The following is a 20724-nucleotide window of genomic DNA, read 5'->3' as shown; positions in this document are numbered from 1 at the left end:
CCAAATAGACACCGACACAAAGAGACATGACCCAGAAGGGGAATTATAAATAAGTGACTCTTCTGAGTCCACTAATATAAATATAAAAGGAATGAGCAGAGAAGTGGCTTCGTCTCTGTCTTCGTCCCTTCTTCTTCTTGTAGTGCCTATCCGTTTCGGATGTTGGCGACCATCATGGCAATCTGTATTCTTCAAACTGCGGCTCTGAAAACTCTTGAAAAGCTCTGAACGGTGACCTTCCTGGTCACCGTTTTTCTTCTACTTTTCCTTGAAGAATTAATTGCAGTAACCCATATCTTTCGATGTTCCTCATGATGTGACCGAGGTATTCGATTTTCGCTGTTTTTATTGTGGTTAACAACTCTTTTCCTTTTTTGCATTCTTAATAAAACGTCCTGGTTAGTAACGTGGTCGGTATTGGATATCTTCAGGATTCGACGATAAAGCCACATTTCGAAAATCTCAATTTTCTTGCAGGTAGCATCTATGAGAGTCCACGACTCAACTCCGTACAACAGTGTAGGAAAAATATAACATCGTAGTAACCTGATTTTTATAGGTACTGATAAATCGTGGCTTTTGAATAGCTTAGCCACCTTTTTGAAATGCAGATCTTGCTTTCTCTATCCTACATTTTATTTCTAGGGTATGGTCCCAATTTTCATTGACATTCGCACCAAGGTAGGTGTATGTCTTTACTCTTTCTATTGGTTGACCATTCACACTGATTTTTTCAATTTGCTGTTCCTTCTTAGAGATTATCATACACTTTGTTTTCTTAATGTTTAGTGAAAGTCCATATCTCTGACTTGCTTCTGTGATTCTATTCATTTACTCCTGGAGGGCTTTATAACTGTCAGCGAATACCACCGTGTTATTCACGTATCTGATGTTATTGATACATTCCCCGTTAATTCGAATTCCCTCTTCAACATCCTCTATTGCTTCTTGAAAGATTTTCTCAGAGTATATAATATGATAGACAGCAAGGGTGATAGTATACATCCCTGTCGGATCCCACGTTTGATTTTGATATCATCGGATTCTCCTGCCTCTGTACGGATAGATGATGTTTGATTCCAGTAAAGATTGCTAATAATTCTTAAATCACAGGTGTTTATTCCAATATTTGTTAATATATCCATCAGCTTGTCGTGGTTTACTGTATTAAATGATTTATGATAATCAATGAATCATGCATAAATATAGCAATTTACATTTCTACATCGTTGAAATAGCACTTGTATACTAAAGAGAGCCTCTCTCGTACCCACTGCGTTCCGAAAACCAAACTTCTATAATATATCCTCTGAGTTTTAGAAATAACTGTGGCTCATTAAGGTAACGGTCCGAAAATCATTACAGGATACGGATTTTGTTTTCTTTGGTAGAGCAATAAACATCGACTTTAGCCATGATTATGGAATTACTTCGTTTAAATATATGTCATTGAATATTTTTGTTAGTCGTTGAGTAATGTCGGTGTTAAATAGCTTTATGTGTTTAACATATGCATTGTCAGGTCCAGGAGCTTTGCCATCTTTTAGTTGTGATATTGCTTTTTCCACTTCATCTGATGTGATTGGTAAGTGGTCATTACATATGTAGGACTGAGGTTGTTCGGACCTATTATTATCAAAGAGTTCTTGTATGTATTTAGTCCATATACATATTTCTTGATTTTTATCTGTGATGATGTTCCCCTGTTGATCTTGCAGTTTGCTAGCTATGTTGGATTTTTGAAGACCAGCTGCTTGTTCTGCCTTTTTATGCATATTAAATGTATCGTGTTTTTGTTCCAACAACTCTATCTCTTCACACTGTGTTTTTAACCAATTTTCTTTGGGCTTTTGTATTTCGGTTCTTATTTGTCTCTGAATATTTTTGTACATTATTTTGTTATTCTTCGATTTTCTTCTTTCTTCCATGTGTTGCAGTTTGTTGTTATTCATCCAACTTTTCCTCTTCTCTTTATTTTCTATTAGATGTTCTTACCTGATCTTGTTTAAGGTTTCATATATATTCTGGATGATTCTTCTAGATCATATGTTTGCTCCATGTTTCTTAGCTTTTCTGAAAGAATCCGTGCGAATGTCTCCTTTGTTTCCTTATCTTTTAGTCTTCTCATATCACATTTTTTGTTCCTATTCTTTTTTGTAATATTTTTAAATCTAAACCTAAATTTACCAATTCGTCCCAAATAGGTCTTAACGATTCCAATTAGGGTCCTACAGGTCAACCTTCAGCACATTAAGGCAGCGTCGGCAGAACTTACTTTTGCTATGAGAATGTTCGATTTGGCCTTGGTAAAAGAGACCTGGATATACCAGCACCAAATAACAAGTCTATCGGTTGTTGTCAGAGAGCTTATATAGCAGATGTGCCGGAATCCTAAGAACTTGTATGTTAATGGAAGATATACAGTAAGCCAATGTGTCTGCAGTACGATCTCTGTAGAAATCTCGCCTTCCAAACCTTAATAATATATATGCAAACACTTTACACAGTTTATAAAACAAATCAAACACTTTAACTTACCTCTAAAATCCCACACATAGTATGTATTTCTTCTTCAGTGAAGCAGTTCAGTCCCCAATCTTTAATAATAGTATCAACAACATTTTTCTGATTACTATCCCAAACTTCCGGGATATTTCTTCTTAAATCATTATGATGTTCCATATCTAAGAGTAAATCATACGATTTTGGATCAGTTTTTTTGAGCAATAGGCATCTAAATGGTACTAGAGCACATAGTCGACTCCTTATCTTGGAAAAATCGTTGTAGTCCAAAAAATTTGATGACTGAGTTTCTCTGAGAATCGCACATTCGACTTCAGTATGTCCAAGTCTCCTGTTAAGTCCGGAACATTTTTGGGAGCATAAGGGCCAATTGCAGGATTTGCATCTTAAATTAAATCACAAAAAATATTAATATTGTTCTGAAACTTTTCCTATATGGAATTCTAATTTTTTTCAAATATATTTTCTGGAAGTTACTTAAAATGAAGCTGCATATTTGCATTATTTAGCTTTTTTCATTGACTAAAATCAACTTTTACAACTTTTCAGTATGTTTTGTTTTTTATTTGTTCAGCTCCTAAATATACCTATCAACTTATTCTATAAACTAAAGCGGTAGACTCGTTTGCTGTCAATTTGCTACAAATCATCTTATCCAGAATGTTTTCTAATTTACATCTCTTAAATGATAATGCCCCCAACATCGATTTAATTAAAATAATTTTAGAATTTATCATCTCTTGAGTTTCATTTTTAAGTAATTAAATGAAAAATTAGAAATTATAAATATGTTTTATATGTTTTAAATTTTCAACTTTAATATTGACTGATTCATAAAAATTAATGAATTGAAAAGATAAGTACTTTAAAAGTATTTAAAGTATTTAATTCCTAGCTGAGTGCTTTAGGCTTACAAAACCATCTTCAGAACTATGGTCAAATAAGAAAACATACCATTACAAAAGAGAGATCTCATCGATCAAAAAATTAACAAATTTATTCATCAAAATTTAAAAATGCTTTCGAAAAGACATTAAAAATAAGATATAAAAAATACATACACACAAACACACAATTTTTTGTTTTATTATTCGTTTTTGTTCATTGAGAGTAATTTTTTATATGAAATCGACAATATTGGACATTTTTAGCACGTATAGCGATTTCATCTGACCTGAGAGGCTGGAATTTTCTGTTTGGATTTATTCCCATAGTTAAGTCAGTGTCAGACGGTCAAATATTTGATCATACTAGTTTGAACAAACCAAAAATAGATAGCACATGACGTCACATCCTGAATTTGATTAAATCCTCTAAAAATAGAGGATCTTCTATTTTTCAAGGTCAGTTTCATCAAACTTTAATTTTAATTGGTCCTAATGCAAATACCATATCTAAACAAAAATGGATAGAACTGATCCAAGAAATCAATAAACCAAAAATAATATTGGGACACTTGAATGTCAATCATGAGGCTTGGGGTAGCACCTGTAATAATTTCAATTTTACAAGAAACATATTCCAAACATTAGATGATCTTGAACTAGTCTTTTAAATGATGGGTCATCTACCAGAATAGCACCAACACCAACCAAAAGATCATCAGCTGTGGACCTAACAAGAATATCTAAGGATATTGCTACCAGATCATCATGGCAAATACTTCCTGACTTAGAAAGTATCCGGATTATCACAGGATGCAAGAAGTCAACTCCAATCCAAGCTTTCTTATCAGAGTCTGGAGAACTGCCATTAAAATACAGAAGAGAATGGCTCACAACTAAATTTTTCCTAAAAAACCTAAGCATTAAAAACAACCCTGTCATACAATCAATCGTTGAATTAGAAGCAATTTGTAACGCAAACAATAAATACTGAAGAAATAAGGAACAACCCATATTGATAACAACTCTTAAAAAAGTTCAACTTATTTGCAGAACCTACAATCCAGTAAACTGCTTCCTTGCCATGAATATTAATTGGAACTACAGCTTCAACCAATAGGAATTCTGAATTAAAACATAACAAAAAATGAATTCAACCTTATGAATTTAGTGAACATAGTTAAAAATTCCCTTTATATAAAAAATTCTTTACGTATGGCTCAACTGACTCAATGGGAAATGCGGGATTTGGAGTTTTTTCCCTAGATATGGGCTACTCATTTTCATCTAAACTACCCAATATTACTCAAATATGTACAGCGGAGGTGACCGCGATCAAACATGCAGTTCAAATTATACTGGAACAAAAAATCACCCAAGCTATTATCTTTTCTGATTCCAAAAGTATATTAAAAAAAATCAATAAAACAGTGTTTTCTAAAGGCACAGAACAGATATCGCATTTAAAGAAAAAAGGAATTATCCTAGCAAGGAACAATAATATCAAAATCTTACTATAAAGTAGTATGGATCCCAGGTCACTCTGGTATTACTGGAAACTACAAGGCTGACCAACTTGCTATTATAGGTCCTTCCCTGAATATTCCCATGAATATCAAACTACAGTTTTCAAATTTTATACCCTACTTAAAAAAAGTGATTTGGTCCAACTGGGCAGCTGGATGGTACGAAAGATATGGTACAAGTACTTCATTCTATTTCAAAATTAATAAGAAATCCACACTCTACCATGGTTCAATAAATTCTCATATCAGTAAGAGACATTAAACCACAATTATCCGTATGAGAACGAATCATTGCTCATTACCTCTTGATCTATTCCGAATTGGAGTCAAAGATGATCGATCCTTACCGCGAATGTGGCGAAGTGGGAGTCTTAAACCATATTTTATTAGAATGTCGGTTAAATTAAAACCCACATTTTGACTTGTATCCGAATTAGCTAAAACCAAACTTCCCACTCCCATAAATATTTGCACAATCCTTACAAATATTAAAGAAAATACAATAAACATCTTATATAAAAAAAAGGAAAAAAGTACTAAAAAAAAGTATAATATTATCAACATCATGTACAATCTTTGGTAACACATTACATTTTAAAGGGTTTTTACCCAAATATTTTGGTGGCTCAGGCATGGTAACCTGTATTTTAACCTGATGATGGAACAGTTGTTCCGAACACGTTCGTGTTTTTAATGTTGCCCTTTTAAGGGTTTTTATAAAATAAAATATACCCACATACAAAGATTAACCTCTTTTTGTTATACGTGGTATACAGCCAGCTGCAGGAATTATTTTCCTTGTGGATATTATCTTATATAACTTTATTTCTACCTTCAACATTAAATTATAAGCTATGATCTTCCTTCTTTATTTGTCTTACGTGTAGAATAATTCAAAACAAACAAATGATGAATATAAGTGTAGGTAGACACCGATTGCTAAAGCAAGACAAAAAGTGTCTACCCCTTAAGTAAACTAGGTAAATTGTCAAGAACATACCCAAAAAAAATAATAAGAAGACCGTCTGACACCGATTTTAAGACTTCCTAGTTTATGGCATGGGAAACTCCCTATTTATTTCGAATGCATATACACATACATATAATGCCATGCAAAATGAAATATTTCTAAAATTTGATAATTTTTGTATAGTTTTCACAACGAAATAAACGGAATGTGTGATTCAAAACCATAAAATAATTTTTACCCTGCGCTTTATTCAGATATAATTACAAAATCAGATATCAGGATATCAGAAATGTGCATAGGTTGTGTAGTTAACTTCCTTGGAACTAACGAGAAATCAGCTTACAGTTTTTACGTTAGTACGATTGACTCTGCTCAGTAGATGGCGCAGACAGTGAGAAAAAATTAAAGCAATATAATTTGTGATAAAAATTACTAATAATTATTATTATTGTTGTTGATAGATATTTTTTTTGCCTGATTGATACATGCCTGGCGCTGAGATTTATTAAAATATTATTAATTTATATTATTTAGAAAGTTTTAAAACTTTTCAATATTTGTTAATGATTATTGGTCTATAACGATAAATTTTATCGTTTATACCCTTTTAGTGATTTATTAGTTAATACGTGGGAATCAGTTTGGATTCATGCAAGATATGCCAACACCAGATACGATTTTCTATAAATACAGGTTATGAAAAAAAAATTCTAATTCATAATTGTCATAAGCCGGAATATCACAGAGCTTGTAGAGGCGCCTTTCGCCAGTTCACTTTGGCGAAGAGAAATAGAACATAAATAATAGAGAAAAGAAAAGGGAACACGGTTGACACCCCACATTACCGTGAAATTAATAAATATTTACTTTTTGATAAATTCACTTGAAATTCCAATATTGCGTGTCCCCTCGAATATCGAGGGTTTAGTTTAGTTTACTGCCACTAATGTTGGCGGCAAAAAAATTAGTAAGTTGGGTAATTTACACAATGATAAAAATTCCAACACAATCTTCGTTTGACCACTCAATTGTAAAATTAGCATTACACTGATCCTTCCAGACGATAGCCACAATGGAAGGGAAGGAGGGGTAAATTCGTGCTATGTATCAGCTTCCAACTTACTTTGAACCGTGTTAATTTACCAACAAACGACGGGATAGCAGGCGCCCAGGAAAAAAACGGTATTCCACGTTGCGTTCGTTCCCGTCTTTAGATTTTCTCTTTTTCTATTATGTATTTTATTTCTTTTCGCCGATGAAGAACGCTGCATTACGTTCTGCCAGATCCCGGCTTTATGGTATTATATGCCGATAAGACTTTCCCTATTAGTCATTGGGACGTGTCATCGCGTCACGTAGACGGAGTCTACGAAGAACTTTTGCACTTAGTTTGTTCTGTGTTCAGTGTAGGCAAGCACACACTTAGTTTCAGACCGGCAAAAAGTTCTTGCAGATACTCAATAGATAATAAAAAAATTAAAAAAGAAGACCACGAATAATATAGCTAGTGTATAGCTAAAATACTCCTTTTTTTAAAATATCTTGTGACAGCTATAATCTCGGACGTTCATTACTGTTTTGATTTAAGTAAACATACAAGGTGATCAACCTATTCTAAAGGATAAAATTATATCTTAGAACATGAGAAAACACAAGTCTAGTACTACACATCATGTTAACAATTTATACAATTTAGAAGATGTTATGTTTTTAAGTTTAGTGAGCTGTAAAATTGTCAAAGTAGATACTCTACGGAATATTTGGTAAAGCATAATGGATCATTAAAGACTCTTCTTCTTCTTTTTTCTCCTTCGTAAGGATGTAGTAGCGTAATGTAATTTGTTTGACTATTTTTGTCCAACTATCTCTCTCCTGTGCGTGTTTTTTTTGCTTCGGAGAAAGAGTAACCAGTCATCTCCTTTATTTGGTCCGACCATCGTACTGGAGATCTTCCTCTGGATCTTTATCCACTACGTTACCTTCAACTATCATTCGCTCCATGCCTTCTCTTCTTCTAGTTATACGAGTCTAGTTTTTCTATGTCTATGGAAAACCGATAGAATCCACGATTTTCTGAAATTTCTGCTATCCTGATACCATGTTTTGCACTGACTCTTTAGTATATTAGAGAAGAAAATTTATTTTATACACGTAAGTTAGCGCTTCCGAAATGTCATTAAAAAAGTCACTACATTTCCAGGAGCAGATATTGCATCTGATCACACCAACCCCTTGTTGCAGATATTAAACTACGGTTAAAACGAATCCAGCCACAAAAGACAATAATCATAAAAGATAACTTAAACAAGAATTTAACAATATAATGTAGAACATCGAAGAACAAATAGAGGATTTAGAGGAACTATGGAATGAATTTAAAAACCAAGTTCGAAATCTGCACAAACAATGATTATGGAAGTAACTCAATCAATGAAATTCATGGAAGAACTTCGACTTATTAAATCAAATAAAACAGAATATAGACATCTACTGCAGAGAATTTTGAAATAAATAGATAAATTTGAAAAAAAAAACATTTTTTACGCATGCTTGTAATATTACGCAGCATGAAAGTTTCTTTCGACCAATCCATCTTTTTACCTCACTTTTCCTTGTATGTATTATATGGCGAAGTAGATGATATTTATTAGGTCCTCTGATTATATGGCCGAAGTATTCTGTTTCTCTCCTCTTTATAATGTTTATGAGCAGAGAATTCTTAAAGTTTGTTAAACTCCGGAAAATTAGAAGGTCGGAAAGGTGTAGGAAGAAAACAATTATCTTGGTTAAAAAACATTCGTGAATAGACTCAGATACCAAATGCAAGATAGTTTTTCCACGTGGCAGAAAATCGAGAAGCCTTCGCTATGGTGATCAGACAATTCTGATGACCCGTGAAGAATATTAATATTAACATATATGTAGATTACTTCTTAGTTAAAAAACGTAGTCAAAAGACAAAAGATTACTCATAATTATTTGAGAAAAGAGCAAAAACTGGGTGGTCCACTGAGACTAAGTTTTTTTATTATCAAGGCATGCGAAATATGTAACGTTAAGTAAATTGTCTTGAACAAATATTTCAAAAAATTTCTTTGAACCAAATATTATTTTGAAAATTGATTTATCAATTAAAAAGCTGAAATTGATATATTTAAACCTACTTGATAAACGGTTGTTCTTCTAAATTTTTGTAACATGCCAAACATTGAACTTTGCAGTCTGTACATGGACCGATCACTATAGGCAGTTCACTCAGAATTATTTCGCCCGGTTCAATCTCTTTATTAGCCACCATGTACCTGAAAATATTAAACTATTAACTGTTCAATGTTCAAATACATTAATAAAAAGCATAGGTATATATATATATATATATATATATATATATATATATATATATATATATATATATATATATATATATATATATAATATAAATATGTTTTTTATGCGAAAATGCTTACTCGACGCAATGAGTACAAGAAAGATGGTAATTTATATGGGTAAATTGTTGATGCATAGTGGAATATAAATATTCCCAGCATCGCTCTTAATGGCTTGATTAAGCTATACAATTTACTTTAATTGCTATCGACACATTTAACTTCATGTTTTTTATGGTTTGGAGTCAATAAAAGGGCTATTAGTAAACTATTCTTTATGTCAAGCTTTCAATTGTGTTTACAATCTTTATCAAGAGCTTCTAAAAAAATACAAAAAATCTTACAAAGTGAAACTAGAAAAATAAATTTTAACTCACCAAATAAAATTAGTTTTGCTAGTAAATCTAAACTGATAAACATCTTAAAAAAATATCTAATGAATGTTTCTCTAAATTTAGTAATTTTGAAAACTTTTTAACAAAAATAATTGAATTTATAAATAAGTTAGAATAGCGACCAATTACAAATAAGCCTCAATGTCATGAATGCCAACTTACAATTTTCACTTCTGACAATTATATTATCAAAAAATAAAATTTTGTTTAAAACATTCTTTTTTATTTAGTAATAAAAAAGAAGATTTATTCATCATTGACAGATGTCTAAAAAATGTAACAAGTATATGGAATATTAAATTAAAATGTGATATTTTAATGAATAAAGTATAGAGAAATAATATAATTATAAATTTTGCTTAGATTTTGAATTTCTGATCTTTTGTTTAAATTATTTTCACTTCTGCTAATACAAACCATTTCTAAAAAAGTCCTTTTGAATTTATTACTTTCATTACATAAAATTTTAATGTTATCAAAATTAATTAATCGACAAAGACCATATTATGGATTTGGGACACCCAGGAAAACTGAAATGGATAAGTTCACGATCACCTTTGAAAGGTGATGTTACGGCTGCATGTTAAAAATATCATGACAGGATAACGAATGTAGGACTTCTCCAGAGAATGAAAAAAAAAAGCGAAAAAATAATCAGCACCCTAAAAACAAGAAAGCTAGAATACTTTGGATATATGATGTGAGGACCTAAGTACATAATGCTGCAAAATATAATGCAGGAAAAAATAAAAAGCAAACGGAGCCAAGGCAGGAGAAGAACATTCTGGCTTAAGAACTTGCGAGATTTATTTGGACTTACAACAATTGAACTGTTTAGAACAACGGTAAATACAATTAGAATCGCTATATTGATTTCCAACCTCTTAGTCCAGGAAAATAAGGTTTTTGTCGTTATACTCAAAGAGCCAGGGTACTCAAAGGTTTTTTTTTTGATGAATAATGTTTATATAAACAAATTATCACCATTTCCTGCGTGAGATTTATTGATAATTTAAATTTATACACAAATTAGTGTAAAAAAATGTACTTTTTGGCCTTTTTATTTTATCATTGAAAAACATAAGGTTTTGAAGAATAAAATGCAGTTAGAAAAATTTTTCGGTTACCAAAAGAAATAATTGGTCTTTTTCTTTAAAAATAGCAAAAAGAAAATGAATAAAAAAATATTTATTATCGAAAAACAATTTTACAAAAATATGCTAATTTTTTATTAAACACAAAATAGAATAACTGTTTTGTTATTGTTTGTAAAATAATTATTCTTACACATTCAGAATTTAGAAAGCGTATATTTTGTCACGAATATAAATAAGAAAAAAATTGGTCCCCCCGCAAATGTACTATAGATCATTTTATCAAATTTATAGTTGTTAAAATTATACCAGAATTAATTTCAGATCAATATAAATTGCAAGCATCCGTAATAGTATCTAATTTCAATAGTCTAATTTCAATAGTCTCTAATTTCAAATACAAATTTGATACTTTTGAATTGCCTATCACGTCGAGGGCCAGTTATTGTGGTAAGCAAAAATATGAATTTTAAATTATAATAATATATTACTTCAACAACCTTATCTATAACTCAGTTTGTCTCAGGCTGTTGTTTGGTGACTCAGTATCTCTGTTGTTGTATTTGCCAGTAAGCAGTAAGTAGTAAGTAAAAGGAGTTATAGAGATACATATAAAGATCATATGTAAATTTTATCAATATATTGTATCGAAAATACGATCAAAAAAAATATCAAATGTAAAATTCATATAAGTACCTGCTATATAAAATGATTAAAAATTTTTTTAACAGATCAAAATTATGACATGTTTGCTGTGGAACTCTGAGGACCTCATCACCTATTTTATATATAAATAACTAAAAAGCACCTAATAGAAAAAAACTAGAAACAAATTACCAAAAAAAAAGCCTATATATTAGATATCAATACTAGTAATAGATTTAGGATAAGATTGTATACGAAACCATGACTAATGAAAAAATCAGTAAAAATTGTAAGATTGGCGAATGGATTTAGTGTCCGCAGTCATATAAATACAAACAAACAACAACAATATGACATCTAAATGGTTAAAATTCAAATAAGATCATATTATTGTTCCTAACGTATTCTTTAATTCTAGGAATCAAATTAGAAAAACTGTTTCTATTCACAAACCGACGCAAAAAGCTCTACCGCTGTTGTAGAAAGCCAATTCGAAGGCCCGAACATAGAGGTAAGGTATCCACAAAAGATCTTTCAGGTTGCAGTGGGGAAAAGTTTACGAGGCTAAACAACCTTTTATACGCGATCTCCTATCCACCAGAAATGTTAAATCAATATCAACGTAGCACAATATCTTTAAAGATTAATATACTAAAGTTGATTTGGTTGTTTCTATTATTTTATGCAGACCACATTGAAAAGACACGAATTCAGACTGTTACCTTTGGTAATTCCTGCCTATTAGCTGAACTGTGTCTTTTAACTGTCTTTTAACGAAACTACTTTATTTTATATTTACTTACCTGCCCATTACTTTTGACACCTTTATGCCGAACTTTTTGTCTTCTACACATTTTATGTCATCTCTAGGACATAATATTTCTGTAATGATTGATGATTTGGAACGACTTCTAGATTTGCTATTCTGAAAATAAAAGAATCAATGTAATAGAGGAATATGAACTGACATACGTTAATATTGAATGAAATACTAAGAGAAAAACAAAATGGGTATTATACACCCGTGATTCTACAAATTGATTTTATACGTGATTATTATGATAGGAACTCGGTAAAGCCTAACCCCATCAAAACCCAAGTCTGCTCTTTCTACCTAAGACTGAGAGAGGCAAAAAAGAAGCTGAAGATCAGATGGAACGGCCCATGCATTGACATGGGCAATACTGAACCATTGAAAATGGCACCTTATGTACGTGCGGCCAACGACAGGACATGGACCACCTGCTTTAGTCCATTTACATAAATGATGGACGACAAATGGACACTGTGGAAGGCAAATACCAAGTCAATAAACTGTGCCAGATTCTGAGCCGACCACTTGAAATGATCATGCTTGGACACGAAAAAGTAAAAGTTTCTACATCAGTCCATAGGTTGTAGGGGCCCTTGACTTCTTACACTTCTTCTTCTTCTGGTGCTAGGTTTTTCCAATCTTTGACTTTTAGGAATTTCAAGCTTTTATCGACTTCATCCATTTTCTTCGTATACTTTCCCTTTTTCTTTTTGTACCAACATCAGGTTCAATTACTTGAACCCTCTAGAGTCTAGAGATTCTCCCGTCTAGCATTTTAGCTAAATGCCCAATCCACCTCAGTTTTGAACTGGCAAGAAGTCTGTCAGTGCCGTACCCTGTAAATCAAAAATATTTCCTTATATCAATCCCTTTAAGTAATCTATGGGCTGTCCAAATTTTTGAATTTTTAGCTACCATTGCTTTGTAAGGCGAAATATACATAAATTAACTGGTATTAACTTTTGAACAAAGTTATCCATTTTTCGAGAAGGGATAAATATGTCCCCTCAAAGGCATATCCTATAACGTGGATATCGTGTCACCACATTTTTTTTTTAATTTGAAAATGTTTTTCATGTAATCTAAAGGTTTTATACCTAAATATGAGACTAAATTCAACTACTCTTAAGATTTTTCACTGATGATGGTCTGACTAGACCAAAAACGTTTTAAAGATAATTTTAATTCGTTTGGATAATTTTTAATCAGATAACATCAGAAGTTTTTACTTGTAAGTAATTTTAAGTTTTTTTAAACCATGGTTACAGCCAACCACTGTGATTTTCCCTTTTAATTTGTACATAATTTCATTAATGTAGACGGTAGATTCTGTTTACAACAAGATTCTTGTTTAAGTCTTTTGCATCTACTAATATCGGACGTAATATTTCTTGGGATGTAGATTTTCATTTATCACTCCATCTCTCAAAGTGCATTTTGCACGCCAGGTTTTCCCCCTAGCTCAATTCTTGGTTGTCTTCCTTCATTATTTTACGTTACTCTACCAGTGATATCGTCTCTTTCTCACCTTACTACATAATACGATTAAGCCTATTCCGGCTTTGCTGTCCTCCCTCATGTATCTGTTATTCCAAACTACATCTCTTCCACAACAGGCTGATACTTTATTGATAAATTGTTAATTTCTCTACTCATTTAATAGTATTATCTATGTAGATCGTCTTTTTCGCCTGGTGTCCAATGCGTTATCTGCATAAAGAACCATGCTGACTTGTTTGATATTCATTTTGAGAGCAGTTACGCCTTCTATAATTTTATCTATTAAGAAACTTAAAACATAAAACAACATTCCTCAAGAACGGAGATTATCATCCTAAAACGTCTCTTCAAAAGGGGGACAAATTGGACCACGAAAATTACAGAGGAATTAATTTATTATACACAACACTAAAATTAACACCCAGAGCGATAACAAATAAACTGAATCTGAACACTAGCAGAGAACAACAAAGTTTTACGCCAAGAAGATCATGCACCGACGCTGTATAATAAGGCAAGTGCAAGTAAAATCTTTATCTATGTTTCGTGGACTGTAAGAAGGTATTTGACCGGGTCAAATTAAAGGACGTTATTCACTTATTGTACACAAGAGAGATACATTTAGGAATAATCAAAACAATCGAAATATCTACCAAAACCACACAATAAAAGTAAAACTAAAAAAAGATCTAACTGAACTCATTGAAGCTGGCAATGGGATAACACAGAGATATTCCCTGAGTCCTCTATTGTCCAACCTGATTATGGATGAAGTATTAAAAAAGATAAGAACTAAAAAAGGATACCAAATTGGAGAAAAGCAACTTAAAATAATCCGATATGCAAACGTAATACTACTGTCTCAAAGTGAAGATGATTTACAACGTATCCTGCACCAACTTAATATAACTCAGAAAATTGAACATGGTAATTTCCCCAAAAAAGATAAAATGCATGGTCATAAGAGCAAATTTACTCAGATGTAAATTGGAGCTGGAAGGTCAGATAATATAACAAGTGATGGAGTTTAAATATCTAAGCATCACATTATCTAGCTACGGAAAGCTCGAAACATAAGTGGAAGATCAAGTGAATAGAGCAAACAGAACCGCAGGTTTTCTGAATAAAACAATATGGAGAAATAAAAATATCGGGAAAAAAATGAAAGGCAGAATTTACAAAACAGTCATCAGACTAATAATGACATATGCAGCAGAAACACGACCTGATACAGAAAGGATAAAAAGGATGTTAAAAATAGCAGATATGAAAACACTTAAAAAATGGATGGTAAAATACTATGGGACAGAGCTAGAAGTACAGATATATGACGCATGGTGGAGAACATTAAGGACTGGGTAAGAAATAGAAGAGTAGAATTGAACGATCATATAAGCCAAATGACAACAAATATAGTAGTAAAGACGACAAGAGACAGTTCCCCAATATAACGACGATCAGTAGGCAGACCACGAAAACGATGAAATGACAATTTACTGAAGGCACATTCAAAAACAGCCATAGTTATGTCTACATGAAAAGAAAAAGAAACTTAAAGGAAAGGGACTGAAGCTGTCTTCTCATTTGATTACTTCCAGTTTTCATGGTGTTAGAGGAAATTTCCTTCTCTTTGAGTATTTTTGAGTATTTACATCATGCAATCACACCATTTGAAACGAAATATACAAATCTTATTCTTCAAAATCCACAAATACCACTCTGCAGATCTAAACCATAAAAATATAAATAATTTTTTTACAGAATTTAAAAATGTTCATTCAACATGTATTACTTCTAATTTACCTAAAACATTAACAAGCTGACTTAATGCTTAATATAACAGATCATCTTCATTAAATAGTAAATATTATTTTCATAATAAATACCGCTTTGTTTAAAAACATATTCAGAACAAATCTCAATTCCATTGTATGTTATAAAGATACACTTAGGTCCTGTAAAAATAGATCTGACAGAAGAAATATCGGCTAGTATTCTGAATATAAATATTTCTTTCATGAAGCTCTTACAACACAATGTGTGGCAATTATTAAATGTCAAGTGTAAGGTTGTGGAAGTATTTCAAGCAATTTTATCCAAATATTTTGCCAAAATGAATCATGTGTGGATTTTCACGTGAATAAAAAACAACGATTTTCTACTGCAGCGGGTTGTAAATATTGAATACCTAATTATATCAATTTAACTTTAGTATTTATGAAATAAAAGAATATAAATATTAAAACTAAAAATAAGTATAATAGATGCAGAGAAATTCACCATTGTTACTATAAGTCTTAAATCGTGCTAGTGCACATCGAAGAACTTTTGGAAAGCAAAAAAAAATGTGAGCAAGAGAAGAATTTTCTGTAGAAAAGAAATATGTAATAATAATATGTAATGGACTAAATTTTTTTATTAAAACAATATGTATAAGGTCTTGACCTAGTTATCTTTCAGTCTTTACGGATTCGTTGTATACTCGGATATACTTTAGAGAAATATTACCACTATAGAATCATCCTCTACAAGTATTTGCTAATTACTGGCTAGTAAATAGAATTCTGTAAATGTAGGTTTTTTTATAGATTGTTTGCGAAAAACACCTTATCACAAGAAAATGCAATAAATACACGGAAAAGTGGTCATAGTTTCTTGATCGTATCGAGGTTTGATTAAATTAGGGTTGTTTATATCCAGGAACTACAATAAACGAATGGACAAATCCCTGAAACAAAAAAAGTATCGAAATTGTCAGGGCCACTTTCATTAAATAAAAAGAATCTTCTGTATTAAATTTTTAAATATTTCTTTTAAAATTTCAAATATTTCTTTGCTACTAGGAATGTTCAGATGCTTTTATTTAATACCCTACCCCGTAGAGTCCTAAACTCCCTAATACAACAACATAAAAACTAATAGCGAATGTGTACATGCTCAGAGTAACAATTAACTTATCGTCTTTTGATGAGTGTGTTTTTTTTGATGACAAGAATGTGAGTCCATCTCAATGTTTCGCTATGCCCATAGGTAGCTTCTTAAGTTGCAGGAGAAGGCTGTTGGTCATGGTTACTCGAGTTTTTAACGTACCTAAAGGCGAAAACCAACAACTGGGGCAGCAATTTATGCACAGTAACTCAAATACTCAACGTATCCAGAGGTAAGACGTGAATTTAATGCTGAGATCACATACGGGTTTTCCAAAAAAGACATGACCAAAAACTAGTCTTCAATTAGTCTAACTAACTAGTGGCCTAACTGCACATTTTTAAATATCAAGTTGTATATGAATATGTCTTGTATATGTATATGTATAAACGTTAAGCGACTATAGCGACTTGTACATGTAATTTTGAGAGTTTTTTTCTTTTAGAGATTCTCTTCTGGGACACTGGATATAAAATACAGTTTGTAGACGACTTTTTATATCCTATTTTAGTAAATTTAACACAAAATGAAACTGAAGTTCATTCAAACGGAAAAACTATGGAAACTTAATATCATCTCCTAATAAATGGATGTATATCAAAATTTTAATAAAATATTTAAAGCGGACTCTGGAAGAACAAACACCTAAGACAAGACACAAAAACAAGAATCTATAAAGCAGCAATTAGACCTATATTAACATACACGGCGGAGAGAAAACCTGACACATCTAAAACTAGACGACTACTAGAAACAACAGAGATGGAAATACTCCGACGAATATCAGGGAAAAGTCTGTTGGATAGGTAGAGAAGCGAAAACATAAGAAGAGCATGCAATATAGAAGACATAAATGTATGGGTGACAAAATGGAAACAGGAGTGGAATGGACACCTTAGTAGAATGGCAGAGGATAGGATAGTACGAATAGCACGAGATAAGTCACCAAGCGGACAAAGAAGTATTGGCAGACCAAGAAAAAGATGGTGCGATCATTTAAACAATTTAAGGCTAATATTGAAGAAGAAACAGGCTTTAAAGCCTACATACAAGAAGGAAGAAGAAGAAGATATCAAAATTGTGAAGTATTCTTTTTCTTGGTTTCTTTTAGATATTGCATGTTTTTCTAATCTTGGAACACTTAATATTTCTTCGTCCTGTATTTCTTCTGCTAGCAGGTAATTTAACAATAAATCGCTTCAGTAAAAACACTCCGATTGCGTTCGTCGCTTAGCGATCACTGCTCAGCGACGATATCAACGATGATCGCAACAGACGCGCCAGTAAAAACGTACCTTAAGTCGTGAAAATTTAGCATACAGACGGTCCAATATCAGAGTGTACTCTGTATGGGAGAATCGCTCTCTTCCTAATATAGATGGACAAAGTATGCAGAGAATTGAAAAAAGTATTTTCTGTTTCTGATGGACACATATCCAGGGTTCTTAAAACTAATCTACCATACCTACTCCACTGGTTTATAGAAAAGTGAAAGCACTCACCGATAGGAATCCCATTATACATTTCATAAGAGTATGAACACGAAGTTTTTTTCAAAGGAGTCAATTTTTGAAGAAAACATGTAAATAAATATTGCATGTTTTCTTCAAACATTGATTCCTTTGAAACAAATCATATATTAAATTCTTTTTTACAAAGAAAATAATGTTTTTTATTTCTTAGGATTAAATCATATTTTTCACAAAACTCAATTATAAAAAACTATTTTTATTGAGTCCTACATCTTCTATATAATTAGTGAATAAATGGAAAAACACATAAGCAGCTGTGTCGACACCAAAATTTAGTGCTTCCTTATGAACTTTAATATCGATATAGGATGTCTATAAATTTCGAGCGATTTTATAAACAACCAGAACAACATAAGGTGCTTGGTTCATAAAAACGTTAACAAATTAAAAATAGAAACAAGGTATATTTATAGACGGCTATATATTATTTTTTTATTTGTATAAGCATTCGATCAACAATCGAAAAATTTATATAAGCGATAACAGCGATCATGTAAGCTTTTTTCAATAACACGTTAATTATATGTTATGATAAAATATATGAGAATCGTTTTATAGATATTGGTTTTGAGGGAAATTTTGCTGTGTTATTACAGGAACTAAAGGTAGCAAACACTTTTGTTTCATCTTCCTCTTTGTTCTTTATACTTTGTAAGGATGTGGTGATATTACGAGACACAGAAATCCGGATATATAAGACCATAATACGACCAGCAGTCGCGTATGGAAGCGAAACATGGACGCTAACAAAAAGAGAAATAAAGAAATTGCTGGTGTGGGAACGTAAAATTCTTCGAATGATATATGGCCCTTGTAGAGACTCTATTCGGAAAAGAAAATCTAGTCAGATATATAAAGGCCAATAGACTCAGATGGGCAGGGCATGTGATACGCAGTAACAACAATCGCCTTATTAACAATGTGTTTTGGGAAAGGCCAGAGGGAAGAAGGTCTGTAGGGCGGCCTAGAAAAAGGTGGAAAGATGCAGTCAAAGAAGATCTAGAGAAAATGGGAGTGCGACAATGGGAATTACTGGCACAGGACCGACAAACATGGAAGGCAATAGTAAACGCGGCAAAGAGTTGTAGCGCCATTGATGATATTACGCAATTCGATTGATTATTGCTGTCATTACTTTGGTTTTCTGAATATTTATTATTAAGCTATGATTTCTGCTTATCATATCTAGTCTGCTTATATTATTTTCGAGTTATTCTGTTGATGACGTCGATATTACGATATCATCAGCTTCGGAGGTTGCTGATTTTTTGCCTCCTATTGTTAGTTCACCTTGTAATTCTTTAATAACTAAGTGGACGATCTGTTCACTATTATATTTTAAATATAAAGAGGGAGATAACAGTTCTTTCTCGAAGTCATTTTCTATTATCAGACGTTTTTTTAGTATCCAAGAAAGCACAAGTACGTTTTCACATGAAATTTTAGGAATTTTTCTATAATTTGAGAGAAAATTAGGAATGTATTCCATTGTTTCTCTTCATCTTGGGATAAATCATCACTGTTCTCATGAACACTGTAACAAAAGTATCGATTTTACTTTCTCATTAATGACGGCGAGGAGAATTTTTGTTGCGTGACCGATTAGTGTCACCGTATGATAGTTGTTGCAATCTGATGGTGATTCTTTTATGTATATCGAAAAAAAAAAAAAAAACTAGCTTATACTAGTAATTTTGCAATTTTTTAGTAATCCAGATTTGATTGCAGAACTTAACATTACTTCTATTTATATAAGTGTTTTAGCCTCTATCTTTCTCATTCCTAATTTATTTATCGCCGTCACAATTTCGAATTTTTAGAATTTTTGTCCTTTTTTCATAGCTTTTTTGATCCATATCGGTTTGTTGATCGTAATTAAAGAACAGCATTTCTCAATATTGTTTCCATACAACTGCGATACTTAAATATTTGAATGTTCCACATAACGGCGATGGTTGAATTGTTTAGCTAGATATGTAGATATTTAACTTACAAAAAAAAAGTTTTCTGAATTATTGTTGGTTTATGCATTTTTCAGTTATACACATAGTTTTTTATGTAATTATTTTTGTTCCATTTCATTTTATACATTCATTTATGTTGGCTATCTCCATACCTGTCTATGCTGAATTTGTTGCAACTACATTTTTTCTTCTCTTCCAATGTTCAGTCATCCAATGTCTTTTGTTTATGAATTTTTTTTAAGTTTTGTGCTGTTTATAGCTTCGGCAATTAATTTCTTTTTATTTTTCCATGTCATTATTTCTCCAATGTTTATTATACTGAGTTCGGTGCCGATGGCGAACTGGAGAAAACACCCACCTCTGAAATTTCTCCCGCGTAACCAAAAGTTGCTAATGTTCTTTTCAAATGCATGAGCGATTTTTTGTCCTCTATTTTTGAATTCTAGTTTTCTATTATTATCATTGGTTCTTTCTAGGAACGTTGGAGTCTGTTTTATGTATCAGGTGCTATGCTTATTTTGATACGTCTTCTGTCATCTCGGATGTTGGCATATATACATATA

At 31.9% G+C, this 20724-nt stretch overlaps 1 protein-coding gene across 1 annotated transcript in view; it reads right to left on the bottom strand.

The window, feature by feature from the left end:
• LOC140439220 (SET domain-containing protein SmydA-8-like) overlaps positions 1-20724 on the bottom strand; it is a 58093-nt gene that overhangs the window by 10625 nt on the left and 26744 nt on the right. The window contains exons 2-4 of the mRNA XM_072528997.1: positions 12227-12348; positions 9068-9205; positions 2539-2908 (exon numbers count right to left, since the gene is read on the bottom strand). Coding sequence (XP_072385098.1) covers positions 2539-2908; positions 9068-9205; positions 12227-12348 — 630 coding nt within the window. The remainder of the gene's footprint in view (positions 1-2538; positions 2909-9067; positions 9206-12226; positions 12349-20724) is intronic.

Source organism: Diabrotica undecimpunctata, chromosome 1, assembly GCF_040954645.1.
Source record: "Diabrotica undecimpunctata isolate CICGRU chromosome 1, icDiaUnde3, whole genome shotgun sequence".
NCBI lineage: Eukaryota > Metazoa > Arthropoda > Insecta > Coleoptera > Chrysomelidae > Diabrotica > Diabrotica undecimpunctata.
The sequence above is the reverse complement of the archived record's forward strand: the minus strand, read 5'-3'. Positions and strand labels throughout refer to the sequence as shown.